The sequence below is a fragment of the Cynocephalus volans genome, chromosome 14, assembly GCF_027409185.1.
Source record: "Cynocephalus volans isolate mCynVol1 chromosome 14, mCynVol1.pri, whole genome shotgun sequence".
Taxonomy (NCBI): Eukaryota; Metazoa; Chordata; class Mammalia; order Dermoptera; family Cynocephalidae; genus Cynocephalus; species Cynocephalus volans.
In genome coordinates this window covers 83210627-83232774 of record NC_084473.1, presented here as the reverse complement: position 1 = coordinate 83232774, position 22148 = coordinate 83210627, and the positions used below count along the sequence as shown (strand labels likewise).

General features: G+C 46.9%; 2 protein-coding genes across 4 annotated transcripts in view; one reads left to right on the top strand and one right to left on the bottom strand.

Annotated features, from left to right (window-relative positions):
• The first annotated feature begins 3660 nt into the window (after positions 1-3660).
• FABP1 (fatty acid binding protein 1) lies at positions 3661-8924 on the top strand. The gene is made up of 4 exons (XM_063079027.1): positions 3661-3727; positions 5191-5363; positions 6691-6783; positions 8874-8924. Exons 1-4 carry the CDS (start codon positions 3661-3663, stop codon positions 8922-8924), a joined length of 384 nt encoding a protein of 127 aa, XP_062935097.1.
• A 9024-nt stretch (positions 8925-17948) lies between these two features.
• The window catches only part of SMYD1 (SET and MYND domain containing 1), a 37931-nt gene continuing 33731 nt past the window's right edge, over positions 17949-22148 (bottom strand). For all 3 annotated transcript variants that reach the window (XM_063078448.1, XM_063078446.1, XM_063078447.1), the window contains 2 exons: positions 21106-21274; positions 17949-20778 (listed from right to left, as the gene is read on the bottom strand). In XM_063078448.1, coding sequence (XP_062934518.1) covers positions 20620-20778; positions 21106-21274 — 328 coding nt within the window. In that variant the 3' untranslated portion in view covers positions 17949-20619. The remainder of the gene's footprint in view (positions 20779-21105; positions 21275-22148) is intronic.

Genomic DNA, 22148 nt, shown 5'->3' with positions numbered 1-22148 from the left:
GCCCCTCCTGATCTCCTGCACAATGGAGCAGCCCTTAAGCTCTTCTTGTTGACACCCAGGTCAGGGATCTCATGCACCCTCTCTCCCAAGCAGCTTATCCAGTCCTTTTACACACACATACATGCGCACGCACACACACACTTTCCTCTCCGAGAGGAATTCTCATGCCAATTTTTAAGATAATGAATTTTTCATTTCCTTACAAAAATATAAGAATCAGTGTCCCACCTGGAGGTCAGGTGGGCCCCTTAAGTACAATGAGACATATTAAGATACACATGATCAAGGCCCAGAACAAGACAAGAGGGGGCCGTGGATGTGCCCATCTGAGCCACTGTGCCCGTTCCTATCCTGGAGCTCGGGCAGTCATGACTATAAATGGCATGAGTTCTGAGCATACAAGCCTGCTCAGATTCCTCCAGGGACAGCCCCGACTCATGGCCAGGAAGCACATTGTGTCCTGACACTGTCAGAGGAGGTTGCAAGATGGCCTCTGCAGCTCCAGCCCTCACATCTTCTATCTCCTAGGAAGGCAAAAGGCATGAGGGGTCCTCACAGCTGAGACATCCTCCCTGGAAGGATTTCAGGATTTTTCCTGGAGATTCAACCCAAGAACTTTTGCCTACAGCATATTGTCTGTAATGCAGTTACGGGGCCAACCTCTCTTTGCAAGAGGTTAGGAAATGGAATTTAGCTGAATGCATTGCCAGCTTGAGCTCCCAAATTAGGGGGCTCTCTAAGAAAAGAAAAGAGGAAAGTAGGTTCTCTTCAGGCAACGCATATCTCCGCTGCAGCAGGCTTGACTCTCAGCTGCACAGCATGTCATGGGTCTGCCCAAACCAGAGGTTACTTGAGGGTGTGGGTGGAGCTGTTGCAAACTGGGTGCGGAGGGCGCTAGAGGCTGGGCAGAGAAGAGCGCCCCTCTGTGCTGGGGGGAGGGTTTGCTGGTGCCAGAAGAATCTGCATGACAACACATTCAACCAGTGCTCTCTGCCCACACCACTCCGAGAGAGAGTGATCTCCCTGTGGGGGCACGCTAACACCACCTGCCAGGGATGCCAGAGAAGGGCCCGGGCACTGGGCATGAGGGTGGATGAGAGGACGCTCAAGCGCTTTGCTGGACTGGCATAACTACATCTGGAGATCGTGGAGGGTGCGCCTGTGGGGCTGGAGGTAACAGCCACACCTCTGCTGTAGGCCAGTATGCCTGAGTTAGTCCTGCACCCCTCGCGCTTGCTTTCCTGCAGCGTCTGTAACCCTGGCATGAGCTCCCATAACTCACACGCCCTGCCTCCTCCCAGCCAGAATCTGAGGGTGGCCAGGCTTCCAGAGCAGACAGCCCACCAGCCCAGCCAGGTTCCCACACAGAGCAGGGGGACCACCAGTTGGGCAGATAAGCAGGATGAGCACTTAGTCATCCTGGTGAGTGTGCTGGACGTGGGGACAGACGGGATCCCAGGCAGGGGAGAGAACTGTCCAGGAACACAGAAAGCTCTGTGGGGAATCTCTCACAGGCTGGAATGACAGAGAGGGGTTGCAGAGGAAGGAAAAGGAAGGTGTAGGGAGAGAAGAGAGGAGCGGCCTCTTGGGTCTGGGGCTGCACGTCACCAGCCCTGTTCACATGGGCTCCCACTGGACTCTCTCTCAGCCAAGCCTCAGCCGCATGAGATAGATACACACGCACACACACAATCATACTCAAACACTCATACACACAGGCTCAAGCATGCATATTCAAACACACACACACACAACTACATACAAAGATACACATACAATCTCTTTCTCACACGCACACCCCAATCTCCTCTCTCCCCACCTTGTGATTCAGTGACATGGGGTTGTGTGCCCACCCGACCGTTCCATGTCTCTGTTTTCCCTTAACCAGAAGAGCCATGGTTTTATTATCTTTTGACAGTTTTTATCTGCTGCCCCATCACTGATAAAGCTCCCACTACGTGCCAGGTATTCAGAACACCAAGGAGGAGGCACAGTGAAAAAGAATGCACAGAGAAGTCATACCAGGAGGAGTTAGACTAAAGGTATTTGCAAAGTGCTCCACGAGCCCACAGGATTCACAGGGGAGGCGAGCAGGTGAAGAAGGGACAGAAGGGCTACGAAAGAGGTGTGGACACAGACACGGAGGCACAGACACCCCTGACGTGTTCAGCTGGCCCTGTGACTGGAACCATGACCTGCAGAGAAGGAAAAGGTGAGGGTGGAATGGTAGAGCTGGGTTTCAAAGGGCTGGCAGCCCTGACAGAAGATTAGGCAATTGGAATCATTTTCCAAGCCAAAAATTAGAGCTCACAATAGAAAGTACAAGTGTTGTTGGGGGTGGTCATTATGACCCGGACATATGACACCAGGGCTTTCCAGACTATACAGGACCTGTTGTCTTCATACCAATGGGCACCTCCGGACACTTGTACCTGGAGGAGTGACAGAACTCAGGCTATGCTTTAGGATGACCTGTCCAACCGGAGAGTAGAGGAGGCCTAGAGGACAAAAGGCTGGAGGCTGCAAGTTAAGAGTACAGACAGAGAAGGGAAAGGGTGGGGCGAGGGCGTGCTTGTCGAGATCTGCCTCAGAGGCAGGAAGTGGAGGGACGCACATCCATTGAGTACCGCGCCTCCTTGTGCTTCATGGCGAACAAGAGCATCCCAAGGTCTCCTCACGGCCACTGCCAGTCAGGGGGCTCCCCAAGGCCAAGTTCCCCACATGTAACCCCAAATCCCTTTTTCCTGCCTTCTAGGCAGGGATGGGGCTAGTCAACACGTGCTACTTTCTTTCTTTCCCCTACCTTGTCTCTGCTAGTAAAATGCATCTCAGTTTCCACACACCTGGGTTAAATGGTTTACAGAGCACCTGCCCATTAGTATGTACTGCTTTCGTGATTCAAAAAGGAAACTGATTTGGACCATGGAGGAAGCCATACTTATGAAGGAAAAAATTCCCAGAATACAAAACACCATGAGGGGCTGATGACGACTGTAAAAATTAAGTTTGTGTAATGATATGGATGGGAAAAGATCATAAGATTAGGGAAATAAAGTGAGGTTTTGAGTTCAAAGGAATTCTTTGGTATTTTTCTGTGTATCTATATATACACACACATATATACATGAATATACACACATATACATATATATGTATACACACATGTATGTGTGCGTTTGACTATATGGGTATACACATGTGTATGTACATATACACACATGAACATATGCATGCTCTGTACCTGCATGCATATACACAAGAATTTATGCACATAATGCATGTACTCATATACGTGTACATGTATACACAGCACATATGCACACACATATATGTATATATGTGCATACATACACACACACACACACATTTCATGGGGACTGGGGAGTGACCTTTAAGGCTGCAGGGCCATCGGGCTTTGTACTTGATGACACTTGTTAATGTTTGCTGAATTAGGGCAAACCTCTGCTGTGCCCATCCTGTTTTTTATGACTGACCATTGCTCTCAGGAGTTAATGTTTGAACCTGGCCATAAAGGAATCGACAGTGGATGACCTCTGGCTAATACTCAAAGGGAAGGAGCCCCCTATAAAACAGCCCACACTGGACAGCCCAGCCAGCACAGCTTTGGTTAAGCCGTGAAGAGGAAACCTCATTGCCACCATGAACTTCTCTGGCAAGTACCAACTGCAGAGCCAGGAAAACTTTGAGGCCTTCATGAAGGCAACTGGTAAGTGCTGGACTGGACACCAAGGCGTTGGGTCACAACAATGAGGGTCTGGCCCTGCCAGTGGTGGCTGCTCAGGGTCTGGATGTTGACATGGGAAGAAAGATTCAGGCTATTCACAAACTAGGGGGCATTTTATTGACTTCCGTGGTCACTTGCAGCTTGTGCTATTACTCATTGGACAAGGCAACGCATAGGCAAGCGGAAAGAGCACTGAACTAGGCTGTGCTCTGGACTGAAGTCCATGTCTGCTCGTACTTCATTGTGTGACCCTGTTCATTCATTCATTCATTCATTCATCCATTCATTCATTCTTCTAGCAAACATGGATTCAAGGACAACCACACACTGAGCACTGTGCTGAATAGATAACAGGGAGACAGATGGCCTAGGAAGGCCTAGAGGCCTAGGAAGGTTAAGTAATCATGATCAAGGTCACGCAGGTAGGAAGTAATTGACTTGGGACTGGAAGCAGGTACTGGTTTTCAGAGACCCCGCTTTAACCCACTTTGCCTCCCAGGGTCATGTATAGGAGGGGATGGTGCTCATGGAGGGCATGAAGGGAAAGTTCCATAGTGATGAAGGGGAGTCTTGGGCTGAGCCTTGGAAGATGATGAATAGGTGTCCACTAGGGGGGAGGGGAGCATGTCTCAGGTAGAGGGAGCCCTGTGAGTAGAGGGTGCAGTGGGACAATATAGGATTCCGAGAGCGAGAAGGGTGCAGAGATAGCAAGGGCAGGGATGGAAGGAACTTCGGGGTCATCCAAGAACTCAGGTCTTCTGCAGACAAGTCACACCACCTCTGTGCAGCAGGACCCTTAACTGTGCAACAAGACCCTCCACTCCTACCATCAACGCACATGATTTTTGTGAACCTCAATCCATATAACAGCATAGAAGGGCTCTGAGATTTGAAAAGCCCTATCCCAGGCTAAGAGATTCCTGGTCTGTCTTCCTTCAGAACCTTGAATGCAGAGGTTGAGGCATGGATAGGCGGGCACAGGTTTGCCTAGCATAGCCCCACTTTGTGTGTGTTGTCCTGGCATAATTATTAATAGCTCCTCCTGCTCAGGAGCGACCCACTTTAGATGATAAACTCTCAGGTCACACTGGGTATGGAGGATGAAGAGCAAAGTCATGAGCAAAGTCCAAGAGCAAAGTCATGAAAGGAGGAGAGAATGAGGATGGAGAGTCAGCGAGGGGCAGGGAGCTCGCAACAGGAAAAGGTCTCAGGCCAGAGGCATGTCCTTTATATAAACTGACCAGCAAGATAGAAGCAGACCAGGCCAGGCCACTGACCTTCCCTTTCAGAGGCCAAAGCCCCTGCTGCCCACAGGCCTCCAGTAAGTTTCTGGGGGGACCCAGCACCCTCCCCTGCTCCCTGCCACAAAGCTTCTCTTGTCAACCATGGCCAGCCCTGAAACTCCCAACCCTACTCAACCCTAAACCCCAGATGGTTTCCACCAGGTGCACCCGAAGAACTCATCCAGAAGGGGAAGGACGCCAAGGGGGTGGTTGAAGTTGTGCAGAATGGGAAGCAATTCAAGTTCATCATCACCGTTGGGTCCAAAGTGATACAAAACGAGTTCACCGTAGGGGAGGAGTGTGAGCTGGAGACTATGACTGGGGAGAAGATCAAGGTAGGAGGTGCTCCCTCTGGCCACCCTGTGCTTCTGGAATTTTCTTTCCTCCCAATTCCCATCACAGTCCCCATCTCTGAAGCTGCCCCTGGGGGAAGCTCTTGGGGAAGCTGCTCTCGTTTGCCCAGAGACTGCCTAGGGTTGCTCTCACATATGGAGGGTATGGGGGGAACCAGGCACAGAGCAGCTCTCTTGTCTCTCAAAGTTTTCTAAGCAGGGCCCAGCAGTGGGCAAGTGGGGTCAGTGATAACCCTTAACTGAGTCCAGAGTAAATTGGCCTTTGCTGAGCCTAGAGCTGGGGGTCATGGGGAGAGACTTCGTGAAGGAGGTACTGGCAACACCAGAATACCAAGGACCAGGGAGGTGCTCCAAGTCTTCAGGGGTGCTCCCTGGTCCCTGGCCTCAGTGCCTCATCTGTATAATGGGCACAGTCAGCCTTTCTAGACTGAAGGCGGTGGGCAGAACAGCATCACTTCTGCTGGGCTGTGGCTCCAGGTGTGCAGTGAGGGCGGAGGTGGGGGCTAAGTGAGTAGCCAGCAGGCAAGGGCAGGGGGATCCAGGCACTGGGGTGCCCGTCAGCGGGGCCTCTCATCCTCCCTCAGAGACGCTGCACAGCCCAGCATAGCCAGCACCACTGAGCAGGCCTCTTCTCTCCTCTCCCCAAGACAGCTTTGTGCAGTGGGCTTGACATGTGTGTCTTTTTACCTCTTCTGGTTGCTCTTGATTTCTGCCTCTCCAAATATAACATTACAGGTTAGGATAAAGTTTAGGAGGGAAATTCTCTTGAAATGCTCACGTAGGGGGCAGGCTATTCCTTTTGAAGACAAATTTTTAACCTTAGCCCGTGTCTACTGCTCTGCCTGCTTTCTATGTTACCTCTTCTGGGATGTACAAGACTACTGTAGGAAAGATTAACATTCTGGATAAAATAATACATAACAAAGCAAAATATGTGCTCTCTTAACTGGCCAAGTTTTAAAATTTTGCCACAAAATTTTACCTACTCCTTCCCCCGGCCCCATTAGCTTGGAGAATTGAGATTTTACTTTAGCATTGGTATTCGGGACCACTTAGGCGTCCTGTGCTCATTTCTGGACCATATTCCATCAATGAAGACTTTTAGAAAAGAAGTCCTGAGGTTTTTTGTAGTTCTTCGATGCACCTCACTTCTGTTTAGAGTCAGAGAGCTGGGGGATCGGGAGTATAGAAACAGGAGCATTTTGGTTGCTGTAAGCTGAGATGTGTGTGGGGAACAGTTTCATTAGCAAGGGTCTTGATCCCCGCCCCCCAGATCCTTGCTCACAACCCATCTCTCTGTCTCCTGCAGTCAGTGGTTCGCATGGAAGGGGACAATAAACTGGTGACAAGTTTCAAAAACGTCAAGTCCGTGACCGAATTCAATGGCGACACACTCATCCATGTAAGTTGGTGCTCTGAGCCTGTGGCTCCCGGTGCTTGAGGGCGGGGAGGAGAAATAAAGGGTGGGGAGCAGCTCCCTCCCCCCAGCCCTTCTCCCTCCGCCCCTTCAAGCCCCAACCCTCTGCTTTTCCTGTTGTCAATATCTGCTACCACTTGCTGTGGGTCCATTATGTACCGGGCAGTTTACACACATTATCTCTAAACTTCCCAACCGCTTGAGTTTTCTATATGGGGGAACCCAGGCGGCAAACAGCTAGGAAACGACAGAGCCAGGGTTCCCCTGACCTGAATGTGTTCACAGAGCCGCCGTCCTCCGTTGTTCACTACACTAGCACTAGGGGGAGCCACTCACGTCGCAGACGCATAGACTCGCATACTTAGCATGTTGACGCCGTCTTGTCCTAGCAAAACCAGTGCAGTATATTCGGACAGTCTTGCAACAGGTAGAAGTAAAGTAGCTCACAGAAGGGGTGCCCTTTCCTAATTCTCCAGACGCACCACATCTGCTGGCGGGGCCCTACCTGGTGCTGGCCCACCTCTCGTCAATCCTTCAGGCAGTCCTTCCACAACCACTTTCCTGATGAGAGGCAACACTCCTATGTTCCCCCTTTCTTCTCTCCTCATTGCCCGCTCCCCAACTCCTCTCCCCTTTCTTCTCCAACACCCAGATGGGATGGGAGAAGAGAGGTTCTAGGTAGGAGGAGGCACAGGGACACGCGAGGCCACCAGCACAGCTCACCTTTTCCAATCTCCGCTGATTCGCTCCAAGGCTGGAGGGCAGAAACCCACTCAATCTGCAGACATCCACTAGCCCTCCTGCGGGCCTCAGTGATTCGTGGAGCAACCCTTCCCATTGAGGCAGCGCCCACAAGCTAGGAAGGCTTTGTTGGCCAAAAGTTAGGCTCTTTCACTGCTTTTTCTATTTTACAGCATCACAGTGGTTAACAGCCATCACCATTCCCTTCTGCCTCAGCACTAAAGCCACAGAGGCCTCCGTCTGCCCCACAAGCCCTTTGCCCATTTGGCATTGATAAGGAGATTCACATTCATGGTAATTTTATGGCAGCTTAGGAGTCTGGCATGCTCCAGTTGTGGTCATTCTTGGTGCCCGGCTGCCAGCCACATCCTGTCTCCAATTTGGGGATGAATAGTGTAGTTATGTCCTCCTGGCTCATCTTTGCCACCAGAATGGGCTTTAGGGAGGCACAGAAGGCAGAACAGTGCCCAAGAGGGCTGTCATCACCCTGTTCAAGTGGAAACATCCTTTGACTAGGGAGAGTGTGAACGTCAACCAGGAGATGTGCAATTCCTATCCCCACCCCCAGCACACTCACAGCAGAGCAGGGCAGTGGGAGTTGAGCTGTCCTGGACTGAATCTTGGCCACTGTCCTTTGATATGCTCCATCTCACCTAATCCTCCCATCTTCTGTGAGGGAGGGAAGATGAGGGATTTAATAGACAGGTTGACCTGTCCAAGGTCATCCAGCTAATAAGCAGCAGAATCAGGGCTCAAACCAATTAAGCAGCGCCCATTCCACTGATGCTGAAGATTAAGGTCTCCTTCACTCTGATGACGACATGTTAGGTCATTATAGCAGTCTTGTTCAAGAGAATTGCGAGGGATGGTGGCAATGTCCCTCAACTCAAAAGCTCATGTACCCTGTGTTTGTACAGGCTTCCCAGCTTTAGGAAGAAAATCATGCAGCACCCACCATGTTCCAGCTAAGCACCTGCCGGTTTCCATGTACATGTGTCCTTGGTGCTCAACATGTGTTGGGTATATCGTGGGTGTTCAGTGAAACTTCGGGGAATAGGATTGGATTGGGCAGTTTGGATTGTCTTGTTATAACAGCCATGGATGTAGAAAGGAATTCAGTAACAGGCAGGACAACTATCCATATAAGGAAGCAAAGTGACAAAAAATTGGCATCGGATTTTAGAAAAATGTCAACCTTTCCTCCAGTCCTATAGATAACAGAGGAAGCTTTGAGTTGTTTCATGTACGCATATTTGAGCTATTTTGGTCTGAATTTTTTTTTATAATTCGACATCAGATGAACATTTTATGATTTTTTTTTTTCTGGCTTTCAGACTATGACACTGGACAACATTGTCTTCAAGAGAATCAGCAAGAAAATTTAGACAAGTCTGTATTTCATATTCTTTTACTGTATAAAATTAATGTAATAAAGTGAACTTTGTTTTAAAAAAAAAAAGCCTTTCATTTTCATGGCTTCTCATTGATAGTGCTATTTATTGGTAGCAGTGAGCACTGATCACCCATGTTTTTGCAAACCTTGATAATCCACATGTTCTACCCTATCAGGTCCATTCTGAAGGGTGATCCTCATGTGTCCCTGCTAGGAACACCAGGTGTGGCTGAATCTTTGGGGTGACTCTGGACTGCCTTTTCCAGCTCCATGAGCAAAGAGAAGGAATTGGAGCAAGAGGGTGTGCAGTGGGCTGGCATTGAAGATGGCTCCCTGTGGGACAGGGTGCAGGAACGCTGGGTAGGCAAAGGAGAGCTATCCCCACAATCACAGCCACAGCGGCCCACCCACCAGCAGACAGGCACTGACCCACCAGATGGACAGCCTTTCCTCCTATGGGAAGGCTGAGAGAGGGGATTAGTGAAAGGTGCAGAATTGGACAGAGGCAGCTCAGGTGGAAATTTCCTCCACGCCATGGGCAGAATGTAAGAGAAGGAAAGGATTCCCCTGAATACTACTTTGTGCCAGACTGTTAAGTACTTGTTATGGATTGAGTTGCATCCCCTCAAATTTCATAAATTGAAGTCCTAACCCCTAGTAGCTTAGAACGTGACCCCATTTGGAAATATGATCATTGCAGATGTAATTAGTTAAGTTAAAATGAGGTCATACTAGAGTAGGGTGGGCTCTGATCCAGTATGGCTAATGTCCTCATAAAAAGGAGAAATTTGGACACAGAGACATACATAAGGGGAGTGTCCACGTGAAGACTGGAGTTATGCTGCCACAAAGCAAGGAACTATTCAAAGGTAGGAGAGAGGGCTGGCCAGGTGGCTCAGTTGGTTAGAACGTAGTTATAACACCAAGGTCAAGGGTTTGGATCCCCACGCTGACCAGCTGCCAAAAAAAAAAAAAGGGCGGGGGCTAGGAGAGAGGCCTAGAACAGGCCTTCCCTAACACCTTCAGCGGGAGCTTGGCCCTGCTGTCACCTTGATCTCAGACTTCCAGCCTCCAGAACTGTGAGATAAATTTCTGTTGTTTAAGCCACCCAATCTGTGGTATAATGGCAGCCCTAGCAAACATACAGTGCTCATACCCCTCATCCAAAAGGCTGCCAAGCTCTGGCATTTCTACCTTCACAATATCTTTCAGTGCCCAGAACTATGCCCAGCCCATAATAAGCCTTGATAAATGACTGGATCTTTCACATTTCCCCTCTTATCTCTTCCCATGTCTAAAGCTAAAATTCCATTACTTGTTACTTGGATTATTTCACAGACCACCTATGGCAGCTCCCTGCCCCTCTCTCTCTTATCTGCCAACCTCCACCCAGCAGCAGTTATCATCCTTAAATACAATACCGATTGCACTGCTTACTAGTTCACTGTCTAGCACATAAGAGTCAAACTCCTAAGCCTGGAATCCAAGTCTCTCTATCAGGAGTCAGCAAATTTTTTCTGTAAACATCCAGGGAGTAAATATTCTCAGCTTTGTGGGCCATTTGGTCTCTGTCACATGTACTTAATTCTGCCATTGTAGTGCAAAAGCAACCATAGACAATGCACAAACCAATGGGTATGGCTGTGTTTCAATAAAACTTTATTTATGGGCACTGAAATTTAAATTTCCTGTAATTTTCATAGGTCATAAAATATTACTCTTTAGATTTTTTCCAACCATATAAACATGTGAAAACCATTCTTAGCTCCCACACTATACAGAAACAGGTGGCATCCAGATTTGGCCCATGAACTGTAGATGCCAACCCCTGCAATCGTAGACTGTCCAGCCTTATTTAGCTTCATGCTCTTTTCTATAATATACATTCTAATCCAACTAAACCACCTGCAGTGGATTGAATTGTGTCCCCCCAGTCTCACTGAAGCTGAATTCCCACTGTAACTGTTGAGGGTGGGACTCTTTTTATCGTAATTGAAAGGTGGGGCCTTGAAGAGGTGATTGGATTGTGAGGACTGTGTCTAGTGAATGGATTTATCCTAGTGAATGGTGGTCATGATTGTGGTTCTGATGGCTTTAAATGGAGCCACCTGAGAAAGTTAGCTCTCTCTCTGCTTCTGCCATCTTACAATGTGATACCCTGTGTCACTGAAGCCATCATCAAGAAAGACCCTCACCAGATGCGTTCCCTGGACTTCGGACTTCCCAGCTTCAGAAACCATAAAGAATAAATTTTGTTTTCTTACAAATCACCAGTTGTTTATTTCTTTTATAAAGAACAGAAACGGACTAATATGTGAAGTACATTTGCTTTATGAATATAATGTACTTTGCACTAATACTCAGCCCTCACAATTTAAGTGCCACCTCCTTCAAGAAGTCTTCCCTAATTGCTCAGCTGAAAGTACTCTTTCCCTTTCTATAGCATTTTTTCTACACCAGTCTTTTGGAATGAAGTTTATCCTGTTTGCATTATAGTTCTCTACATAGGTTTGCTCTCCTCACCTGGAGTGGAGTCTTGGGAGAAAAAGACACCCATTATTTGGGGAACTAAGGCAGATTGAAGAAAGAGTCTCAGTACTTCAGGAAGATCTCAGAGTCATGAGTTTCATGGAAAAAGAAAACAGCAACACATTGTAATCTACCATTCACAAAAAATAAATTCCAGATGAACTAGAGCCAAATAAACAGATTTGAAATGTTAGAAATAGATGAGACAGTAGAAAAATAACTTCAAATATAGAAGACTTTCTCATACAAGGTGCAAAAACCATGAAGGAGAAGATTAATAAAGTTGACTACCTAAAAATTTTAAAGTTCATATGAAAAAAAAAAGATACTTGTAGACACAGTTTCCAAAAAAAACGACAATGTAGAAGAACATACTTGTGGCTTATATAATAAAGGTTAATAGACAGAATATAAAAATCTCCAAATCAATAGGACCAACAAGTCAATGGAAAGGTGGGTTGAGAACATTAATATGCAACTCACAATATGAAATATGTTCAGTCTCATAGTAATTGGGGAGGAGGGATGTAAGAGGAGGTATCATTTTAAAAATCAAACTAGTAGGAAGTAAAAAGATTGATAAGACCCAGGGTTTGTAATGGCTGTACCTTCAGTGGTAGAAATGTAAACTGGTGTAGCCCATGTGGGACACTACTTGACAACATCCATTAACACGTTCAGTCTGAAGTCCCTAACCCCCAGCAACGTCACTGAGTATATCTCTGTAGAGTAGTGTTTATACACACGCACAAAGAAGCATGTAAAGGATTCAACAGCCAAGAACTGGAAACAAAAGCTCATCAGTAAAAAAGAGTTAGACAAACTGTGGCACAGCCATCCTCTGCAATAATTTACAATACATTAAATGAATAAAGTAGGTCTATAGGTACTGGTATAGAAATACCTCTAAGACAAAGCGCTTTTCTAAAAAAGCAAGTTTCAGAACAATTTTAACGGTATAGCATTCATGTAAATTTTTTAAAAACATGAAACAAAATTATCTATTTATACACATATATGTATGTAAACATATAGAAAAAAGGTCTAGATGGTTGGAATACCAGATAATAGCCATTACCTCTGGGGAGGGAACAGAATTGGGCAGGAGGTCGAGCGAGGCTTTTTGCATTATTTATATTGTTTGAATCTTTTGCAAGGAACTCATTTTGTGGAACTATTTTTTTAATGAGCGAGGAATTTTTTATAAAGCAGATGACTTAAAGTAAAAATATTGGGCTTGAAGACATGGTTCTAGTTAACTAATCCGTGATTTTGGACCTCAGTTTTCTCACCTGTAAAATGGGCAAGACAACACCTTCTCTGGTGGTTTTTGTGAGGAGCCCACAAAATGATGTGAGCCAAGTACCATCCAAATAAAACACGTCTTTATTGCCATTCTCAGACTCCTCAGGGCACATCATTTGGGTTTAATATGTGGACCATTAGCAGAAACTCTGTCATGTCCAGAGAAATTAACCTCTGAGAGCAGATGCAGAGGCACTGAGAGGAAAAGAGGATTGCTTTGGACCACTGAGCTGATAAATGGTGGAACTGAGATTCTTTGACTCTAGAACCACAGGAAGAGAAAGTAGTACCGACAAGGTCTTCTCAGCAGAGCCACCAGGGATCTGACAAAATTCCCAAAGTCTCCTCCTAAAGGGGCTCTACCCCTGGGAACAACTCTTGAGTTTTGGAGGAGATTGTTTGTATGTTTTTGCCTGAAAAGGAGAATTAATTTTAGATGCTGAATTTAGATTTTTGTAAAGGTGTCCAGAGAACTTTGGGCCTGAAGCCTCTTTAAATAAATCCAATAAACAGCTGTTGATGGTATCAGCTATTTTTACCTTGACCTCTCTCCCCATCGACTCCTTCCCTTGCTCTCTGCCTGTCTTGTGGGCAACTTACCAACAGAGAGCGTTCTTTCCCTGTGAAAGCCAATCGATTATATATAAACAGCTTTAGTGTCGATATCTACACATAAGTAGCCATTTCCTCCCCCCACTGCCTCCCACATTCCCAGCTGACCAGTATGGGGATCCGAACCCTTGACCTTGGTATTATCAGCAACAGCTCTAACCAAGTGAGCTAACCCACCAGCTTTTTCTTTTTTTTTTAACTGACTGCCATTAGGGTAAAGCAAGTGATTTGGGCGGGGTGGGTCTTAACTTAGTCTACTCAATCTTCAGAGCTCTTTTTCTGTACCTGCTAGAGGCATGTTGACCATCCCACAATTTTCTAGTACTCTATTCATATTTCTAACAAGAAAAACATGAAGACTTGGAATTAAATGTATCTTCTCCACATAGCCTAGACTCATTTAGCCAAAGTAGGGCTGGGTAATGTTAAGTCCTGAGGAGACTCGCTATGAGGGGGGAGGTCAACCCTTAATTAATTCATAACCATAGGAGGGTTATCAGCGCCATGATGCAGGTATGTACATGCTCCAGACCCTGCTGCAGAAGGGCTGGGGTGAAGCTCAGGAGCACATCTCAGATGAGGACTGAACGCGTCCAAATGTATTTCTCGGCAGGGGGGTGTGGTATACATGGGGCTTGGCAAGACAGGGGTCAGAGAAGGGACAGTCTCTACCATGAATATTCTTTTAGTCTAGTAAGGAGTTTGGACTTGATCCTGAAGACAGTGGGGAATCATTGAGGGGTTTTTAGTTCTAAGAGTAACACGATACTAAATGCATTTTGGAAAAATCATTCTGGCCATAGTTTCGAGAACCAATGAGAAGGGCCAAAGCTGAACACAGAGGGACAATGAAGAGGCTGTGGCAATGGCCCAGGCAAGACGTGTTGAGGGCCTGAAACAAGGCAGTGCCTGTGAGGGGGGGACATAGCAGAAAGGTTCAAGAGCATTTAGGAATTAGGATCAGTGGGCTCTAGTGGCAATGTGGGATGCACACTAACAAGAGGTATCAGTCAGAGTGTACCAGCAGGAAAGACAAACCCTAAAGGGTTCTCCTGATGAGAATTTAATGAAAGGACTAGTTAGAAATATGGTCAGAGTAAAGGCAGCCAATAAGGGAGCTGAGGCACCCTGCTAGCAACCGCAAGAAACCACTACCACCCGTAGACCTTAAGGGTCAATGTGGGGGACAGCGTCACAGGAGCCCCATAAGAGCAGAGCCGTAGGAGGGCCACCCAACAAGAGCTGAGCCCTGGCCAGGCAGGGAGGGGCTTCCTCTGTGTTCCAATCTCCTGCTTCTCATTGGCTGAACCAGAAAGCAGAGGTCAGCCTTTCTGGGCACAGAGAAGAGTGGAGAAGGGATGTGGGAGCAATGGCAAAGAACTAGCACAAATGGGAACTCCTTCAGTTGCCAGCGAAACAAACCCACCCAAATGGCTTAGGCCAGAAATACAAATGCGGTAGGGAGGGTGTGTTCATTAGATCATATAACTGGAAAGAGCAGGTGGATCCAAAACTTTACAACAATGTTATCAATATCTCTCTCTCCTTATCAATTCCTTTCTTCTCCCTCGATGCCAGCTATGTTCTCCCAGGCCTCTCCATCACAGCAGAGAGTATGACTGCCAACACCCCTGGGGTCACAAACTAAGAGTTTGCATTCCCAAAGAAGAGCAGGGACTCCTCCTTTTCCAATTCGGAATGGCAAGCATCTCCCACAAGTGTCTGATTGCCTGGCTTGGGTCACATGCAATATGTGCTGGAGCCAGCCAGTCCTACAACTAGCTCCCAACTCGGCATGCAGCTTGGTACTCGACATTGGCCATGGTGGCAGTGTTCACACCATGGAAATCAGCAAATGCTACAAATCAGGGCTCTTGTGACCATAGTTGTTAAACATTTACCAGCACACCACTGACTCATGGGCCATCGCTGTTGTCAGGGAATGCTGTACCCTGAGAGGATCAAGTGTCCTGAGCAGCCCTTCAGAACTTCAAGGTGCAGAACAGTGTCTTTCGAGAAGGGGCTGAACTGTTAGCAGAAGTGGAGAAGAGATGCTGGGCAGAAAAGACAAGCCACAGAAGCCCACGACAGGGGGTGAAGGAGAGGGACACTCCTGAGGAAAAGCCCCAGGTCTTGGGCAATTGGGCAGATGGTTAGGATGGGGTGGGGAGCACAGAGCTGGAGGGAAATGGTGAGGTCACTTACAAACAGGCTGAGTGTGCCCGGACTCCCTATCGTGAATAAGGCCAAATTCTTTCTCTCAAGAAACATGTACTCCCATGGGTCCGGTGACAAATAAAGTGCAGGTAAGTGTCCTGCAAGGCCAAATGTAAGTTCCGTCAAAGGACACAAACCACATATCTGGAATTCTATCTGCTGCTTCAAACCGTAGTTGCCTGTACTGTCCCTGCTCTTGGCTATGCCTAGGAAGGTGCAGTGTTTGCAAAGGGGTTCTGCAGACACCACACCTGCCCGGGTGTGCAGCAGGAAGCTGTGAGAAAGGGCTGTGATCTACAAAGCGAGAACTTAAAAACACTGTGTCATAAACAAGGAAGAGAAAGAAGGCAATTTGACTTGGCCATCAACGAGATGAATGGGAAGGAAGATTCTTTCTCCTGGAGCCTAGATGGTAGGATTCGAGTCCCTGTCTTCTGCTCAGAAGCTTGCAATTGTGGATGCATGACTGGTCAAGGGCTTGATAGCGAGATGCTGTGGTAGGCAGGGTGAGGGCCCCAAAGATGTCCAAGTGCCAGCTCCCAGACCTGTTTGTGTGAGACCTTACATGGCAAAAGGGATTTTGTAGATGTGATTAAGGTAAGGACCTTGAATGAGATTATTCTGGATTATCCCAGTAGGTCCAGTGTAATGACAAGGGTCCTCCTCAGTGAAAGAAGGAGACAGGAAGGTCAGAGAAGGAAATTTGACAACAGAAGCAGAGGGTAGAGTGATGTGATCGCCAGCTGAGGGCCACAAACCAGGGCATGTGGCATTCTACAAGAAGACAGACTCTCTCCTAGAGCCTCCAGAAGGAGCCCAGCCCTGCAGAACCTTGAGTTTAGCCCTGGGATGCCTACTTTGGACTTCTCACCTCTCGGACTGTAAGTCAGTAAATCTGTGTTGTTTTAAGTCACTGAATTTGTGGCCATTTGTTATAGCAGCAGTAGAAAACAAAGACAACTCCTAAAGACATCTGGGAAACTATAGCACTGTGCTTGGACCATATTGTTCTCAGACCAAGCCGTGTGAGCTGGGGAGGCCAGGGCTGTCACGTGAGGGCGAGGTCACAGAACCATACAGTGGCTTATGGTTGGGCTGCGTATTGTTCTTCTCTGAGATGGATGAGGTGCTCCTGGCCCAGCTGAGACTGGGTGATGTGTGTGTAATGTGGGGCCGGGAGGGGGCAGGGAAGTTTCCAGAAGGACTGCTTACTTTCTTGCACCAGATGCTATCCACAACTGTGCACCCTTGGTCCAGAAGCTTGCACCTCCAGCTGCCCTCAGAAGTGTTGCTATTTCTGTTGTGTGCCTCAACTATATTTCTCGTCTTCTGTGTTCTTTAGTGAAATAAACCCTGAATGACTCGCCCAAGCAATGGCTATGTCTGGCCTTTCGTACACATATTTGTCAATACATTGGTGGTGCAGTGGACAGGTGGCTTAGTCTGAAGGGCGGTGATCAGAGGTCTTAGACTTGTTTGGTATGGCCCTGAGGGGCAGAGGTTTCACAATGCAGATTTCATTAGTTTAAGTAAACAACTTCTTTAACGTTCTTTCTAACCATCCATTCTGTTAATCCTATGTAGCAAACCCTTTCATAGATTAATAACACTACAAATTAATGTGCTCTAAAGTTAAGTCAATTACCATAATATAAATATTGCCACCATGGCCAATTTCAAGTTATCAAATGTGATGATGAGCACAGAGTTGGGAAGAGATGTGCACAGTGTGCTCTCATGAGCTGGTATGAGCTGGTTCCTGCGCACCACTGCTTGCCTGTACCCTTCACCTTCACTTTCTGATTCGGAGAAGGGACACCCCAGCATCACGTGGTTGGAAGGCTCAAAGTGTAATAATAGCTAACATTCATTGAGCACTTATGATGGGTCAGGCATTGTTCTAAGGGAAATTTAAGAGATTTAGTTTAAAAGATTTAAAAGTTTTAAGAAATTTAGTCCTCACAACAACCCTATGAGGTAGGTAGGAATGAGTAAATTGAGGCACGGGTGAAATAACAAGTCCAAGGTCACACAGCTAGTGTTAGGAGAAGTGGGATAAAACCAATCTTACATGGTTTTTCTCAGTGTCCATGCTCTTTATAACAAGGTATAGTGTAAACTTGCACAATCTAATATAGCAGCCACGAGCCACATTGGCTATTTAAATAAAAGTTAATTGAAATTAAATAAAAATAAAAATTCAGTTTTTCAGTTATACTCAAGTGCGCATTTATGTGTTGATAGTGGCTACTGTATTGGACAGCACAGATACAGTACATCTCCATTATTCCAGAAAGTTCTATTAGAAAGTGCTGCTCTAAAAAGTTTGGCAGAAAGAAGGAAGCCACACCTATTTTCTTGGAAACACAGAAGATTTAATGGGCTTTGTTAACCACTCCAACATAAAAACTCAGATTATACAGTTTCATGTCTCTTTTGCTCTGAGATAAGCAAGTTCATTTGTTTATTCATTTGTTTATTTGTTCATTTGTTTTTTCATTCATTCATTCATTCAACACACATTTACTGTGCACCTACCATGTTCCAGGACCTGTGCTAGGTGTGGGGATAGAAAGATGAATTAAGAGACACAGCCTCTGCCTTCCAGGAGCTCACAATCTGATAGAGGAGGTGATGTTCTTGGGTGGTGTTCTGAGAAGGAACAGATGTGTGGGGAAGGGAGAAAGGAAAGAGAAAGTTTCATTTTGGATATGCTGAGTTTGACGTGCTTGCACAACATTCGAGAGAGTGTATGGGGCTAGAGCTCAAGGGCAAAGTCAGGGAATAGAGATTTGAGAATCGCCAGCCTCAGGTGGTCATTAAACGAGGGGCCTTCCAAACCTCCTACAGGGAATGTGTGCAGAAAGAGGAGAATGAACTAAGGACAAAACCAACTCCAGGAAATGCTAACATATCAGGTACAGGCAGAGAAACAGGGCCAGTGAAGGAGCCTGAGAAACCAAGAGGATCATCACAGGGAAGTGGGGTCACAGAAGTCAGGGCTGGGATTGTCAAAGGGTACAGAGAGGCCAAATAATGTAAGGACTTAGAAGTACCCACTACAGTTGATCTCGGTAAGAGCCATTTTAGTGGCAGAACAGAGTGGAAGCCAGTCTTCAGTAGGTTCAGGAAGAAATGGAAAGTGAAGAAAGACAGATAATCACTACACAACTAAAAAAAAAAAAAAAAAAAAAAAACTCAGCTATGGAGATTATGATCCAAGAGTCTTCAGCATGTTTATTGACTGCATTAAAGACCAGTGGGTGGAGAAATGTCTAGGATCCAGAATGAAGAAGGAATAATAGGCGGAGCAAGGTCGTGAGAACGTAGGAGGGGAAAGGGGTCCAGAGCTCAGGTGGAGAGTTCAGCTTTGGAAGGGTCGACTCTCATTCCACTGGGCTGGGAGGGAAGGAGGGAGGAGGGGCATAGACACAGACCGAGATGCAGCCTTCCTGTAAAACCTTCTAGAGAAGAGAATGTCCTCAAAGAAGAGCCAAATGTCAGGTACAAGTACTCTGCAAAAAGGTGGTCCATTTGCAGAGTTTTCAGCCCCTGGACAGGGTTCAGAGGAGGCACTGGGTCATTCTGGGGAATGAAAGGGTGGGGATACAGGAACTAGCATTTTAGGCAGAGATAACAAATATGGGGCCTGGTAGGATCACTTGACTTCAAGATTTTAGGTGGAGCTCTGGGGTCAACCATAGCCCCTGGTTGTGTAGAAATTTAGATGACACCCCCCCATCTGAAGGGCTTTGTTCCAGGATCCCCCAAAACATTGATGATAAATCTGAGTCTCAGAAGATAACAGGATAATAGGCCAATCTTGAGATTGGTTGATTCCCAAGACCCTCACTTCTCACATGAAAATCACAGCAGCCTCCCAGGAGATGAGGATAAATTGGTCACACCTCTGAAGAGATCCTAACCCAGATATATACAAGAGTCCAGATTGAAGTGTTCTTCCTAGTGGGAAGAGCACAAGTCCCCAGGGCATGGACAGCAGAGAAATTAAGCAAAGGAAGTAATAACTATTCAGTACTAAGAATGGAGCATCATTGATTATGAATAATGAAGTCTAAGCTGGTAAAGACCACCCAGACACATGTGACCAAGTAAAACTCCCAAAGGCCAATTCTGCTGGACATCAGGTGTGTGTGTTTCCAAATTTCTCTCTCAGCTGAAAAGACATCTTCAATCCTACTGGGCCAAGGGCCAGAAAAACCTCATATATTGTCCAAGTAGCACCCCCATCATAGGGAGCCACAAGGCTTGGCAATGACAGTGGAGAAGGGAGACATTCCTTCTCTGTGTGTTCTAGAAATACTTCTAGAATTACACTTGGAACCCAAATTTTAAATTGAGGCCTCAGGTGATTTGGGCCTCACTTCTTTGAGCATAGGCACCATTCTGAAGAAGTTTCAGTTCTCTGAGTAGAACTAAATGGTCCAAACACAGCCCCTTCTTCATAACTCCACACAAACCTGAGGAAACTAGACATCACCTGTCCTAGTCAGTCAAATTCTGAATATTCCATACCACAGGTGAGATCAGCAGCCCCATAGACACCTGCAAAGATGGGTGAGTCCAGGCAGCTGCCACCCTCAGCCCAGGTGTTATCCTGTCCACGACACCATCACTGCACACACAAACACGCGTACACAAACCCTCCTCTGCACCCCCACTTCCATAGAGTTTACCATTGCATTTATTATTATAATGTGCTTTAATTGTTCGTTTACATTTTGCCTCCTCAAGTACATTTGGAGCTTCTATATCTCTAGGGTCTAGCACCCAATAAGTATTTGTAGGATGTGTTCAGCTGGGCTGGGATAAAGTTGAATTGAATTGAAATGAGTTGAATTGAATCAAAATGACACAGGGGAACACAGGGCAGTACATTCCCACAGCGACAAGGTTGAGCATTACTCCGACTTCCTCATCAAGGAATGATTGGACGACCCACTGCCTCCAGAATCTCTCCCCAGTTCCCCAGCCACGCTGCCCCTACCCCACCTGGCAGGTCCTCATTGCTTCTTATGGAACAGAGCCGGGGCTGGCTCACTGCTGGGCTCAGCCATGACCTTCATGGGCTGGTTGTTCAGGGCCGCCTCACGCATCTTGTGGTACATGAACTCGTTCTGGCGGAACATGCGCAGCTCCATCTCTGTCTGCACCCGCATGGCCTGTGGGATGCAAGTGCACCATAAGCAGACATGACAAGCCCCCAGGTGATGCTGGACAGCTCCCAGTCACCAAGATTCAACTCCACCCCTCAGAAGACACACACACACTTATCCGTTGGGGGCCTAATGTCCTGGCAGTGGGCCCAGATTTTTAGAGAGAAGGAGTCAGACCCTTGAGAGAACAGCTGGGGGGACAGTGCTCAGCTGAGAGTGATTGTTCTCAGGAACAGTCAAGCGGGGACCTGACTTTTCTAAAGCAGAGTCCACCTGAACTCTGACTCTCATGCTCAGACAGGCATGACCACCCAACTCCAAGATGCTACTTGCCTCTAAGTCCTTGGTGATGGGGTGGGAGGCCCCATGTGTCACCAGGAGTATGGCGTAGGCTTTGCAGATCATCCCGTGCCCCACCTCAATGTTACCCGCATGCCAGTTGGTCAGTCCTGCCCGCATCACAGCCATGCCCAGTTGGGCATTGTTGGGGTGGTAGAGCTTCCTATGGGGACATAGCAGATAATCATAACACATCACCCCAACCATCCCTATATCGCACATCATTTGACAGCTTATAAAGTACCCTCATTGATTAAGTTCATTTGCTCCTCCCACCAGCACTGTGAGGCTTTTGTGGTTTGCCAAGAGCGGGGCCGAGGCACAGAGACATGGGGTGAGTTGCCAAACATCCTACACAGTGAGGCTATGAGAGCTGTGACTCTGACCTGGGCCACCCAGCCAAGGCCTCATGGGGAAGAGAAGCCAGGATTGAACTCAGAACTTGAGCACAGGAAGCTGGGAGTTCTCAGAAGCACCTCAGCCCTCTCCCTGGGAAGTGATGGTAAGGGCAAGGGAAAAAAATAAATATCCTTCTCAGGACAGTATTATATTTTCGCCTTCTTGGCACCCTCTTGGTAGGGCTTTCTTTTAGCATATTATGCAATTTACCTGCATTTTTCTTATAACTAACATCCTCTCAAAGAAACAAGCCTTCTTATGCCAACTTACTCATTTGGTCAGAAATACAAATTCACACAACAATGTGCACACAGAAGGCCAGGGAGGATATTGGCAGAGGGCAGGCAAGGGAGCTGCATTTTACAATTTATAAGCAAACATGACTGATGCCTTTTTTTTTTTTAATGAAACAAAGCTCACAGGATCGCCTGTGTTGATTGTTAAGGGAAAAACCTTTCCAAGTGCTTAAAATCAAGCTGGACTTAGCCTTAACAAAATCAAAAGCAGAAGATGCCACCCAAGTAATAGATGAGCTGGAGGATTTGGGAAAGGGCAGGGATGACAAATAGGTTTCATCTCAAATACTAACTCTGATTGTTTGGTCATTACTGCTCACAGCACCATGATAAAAAGGCTCA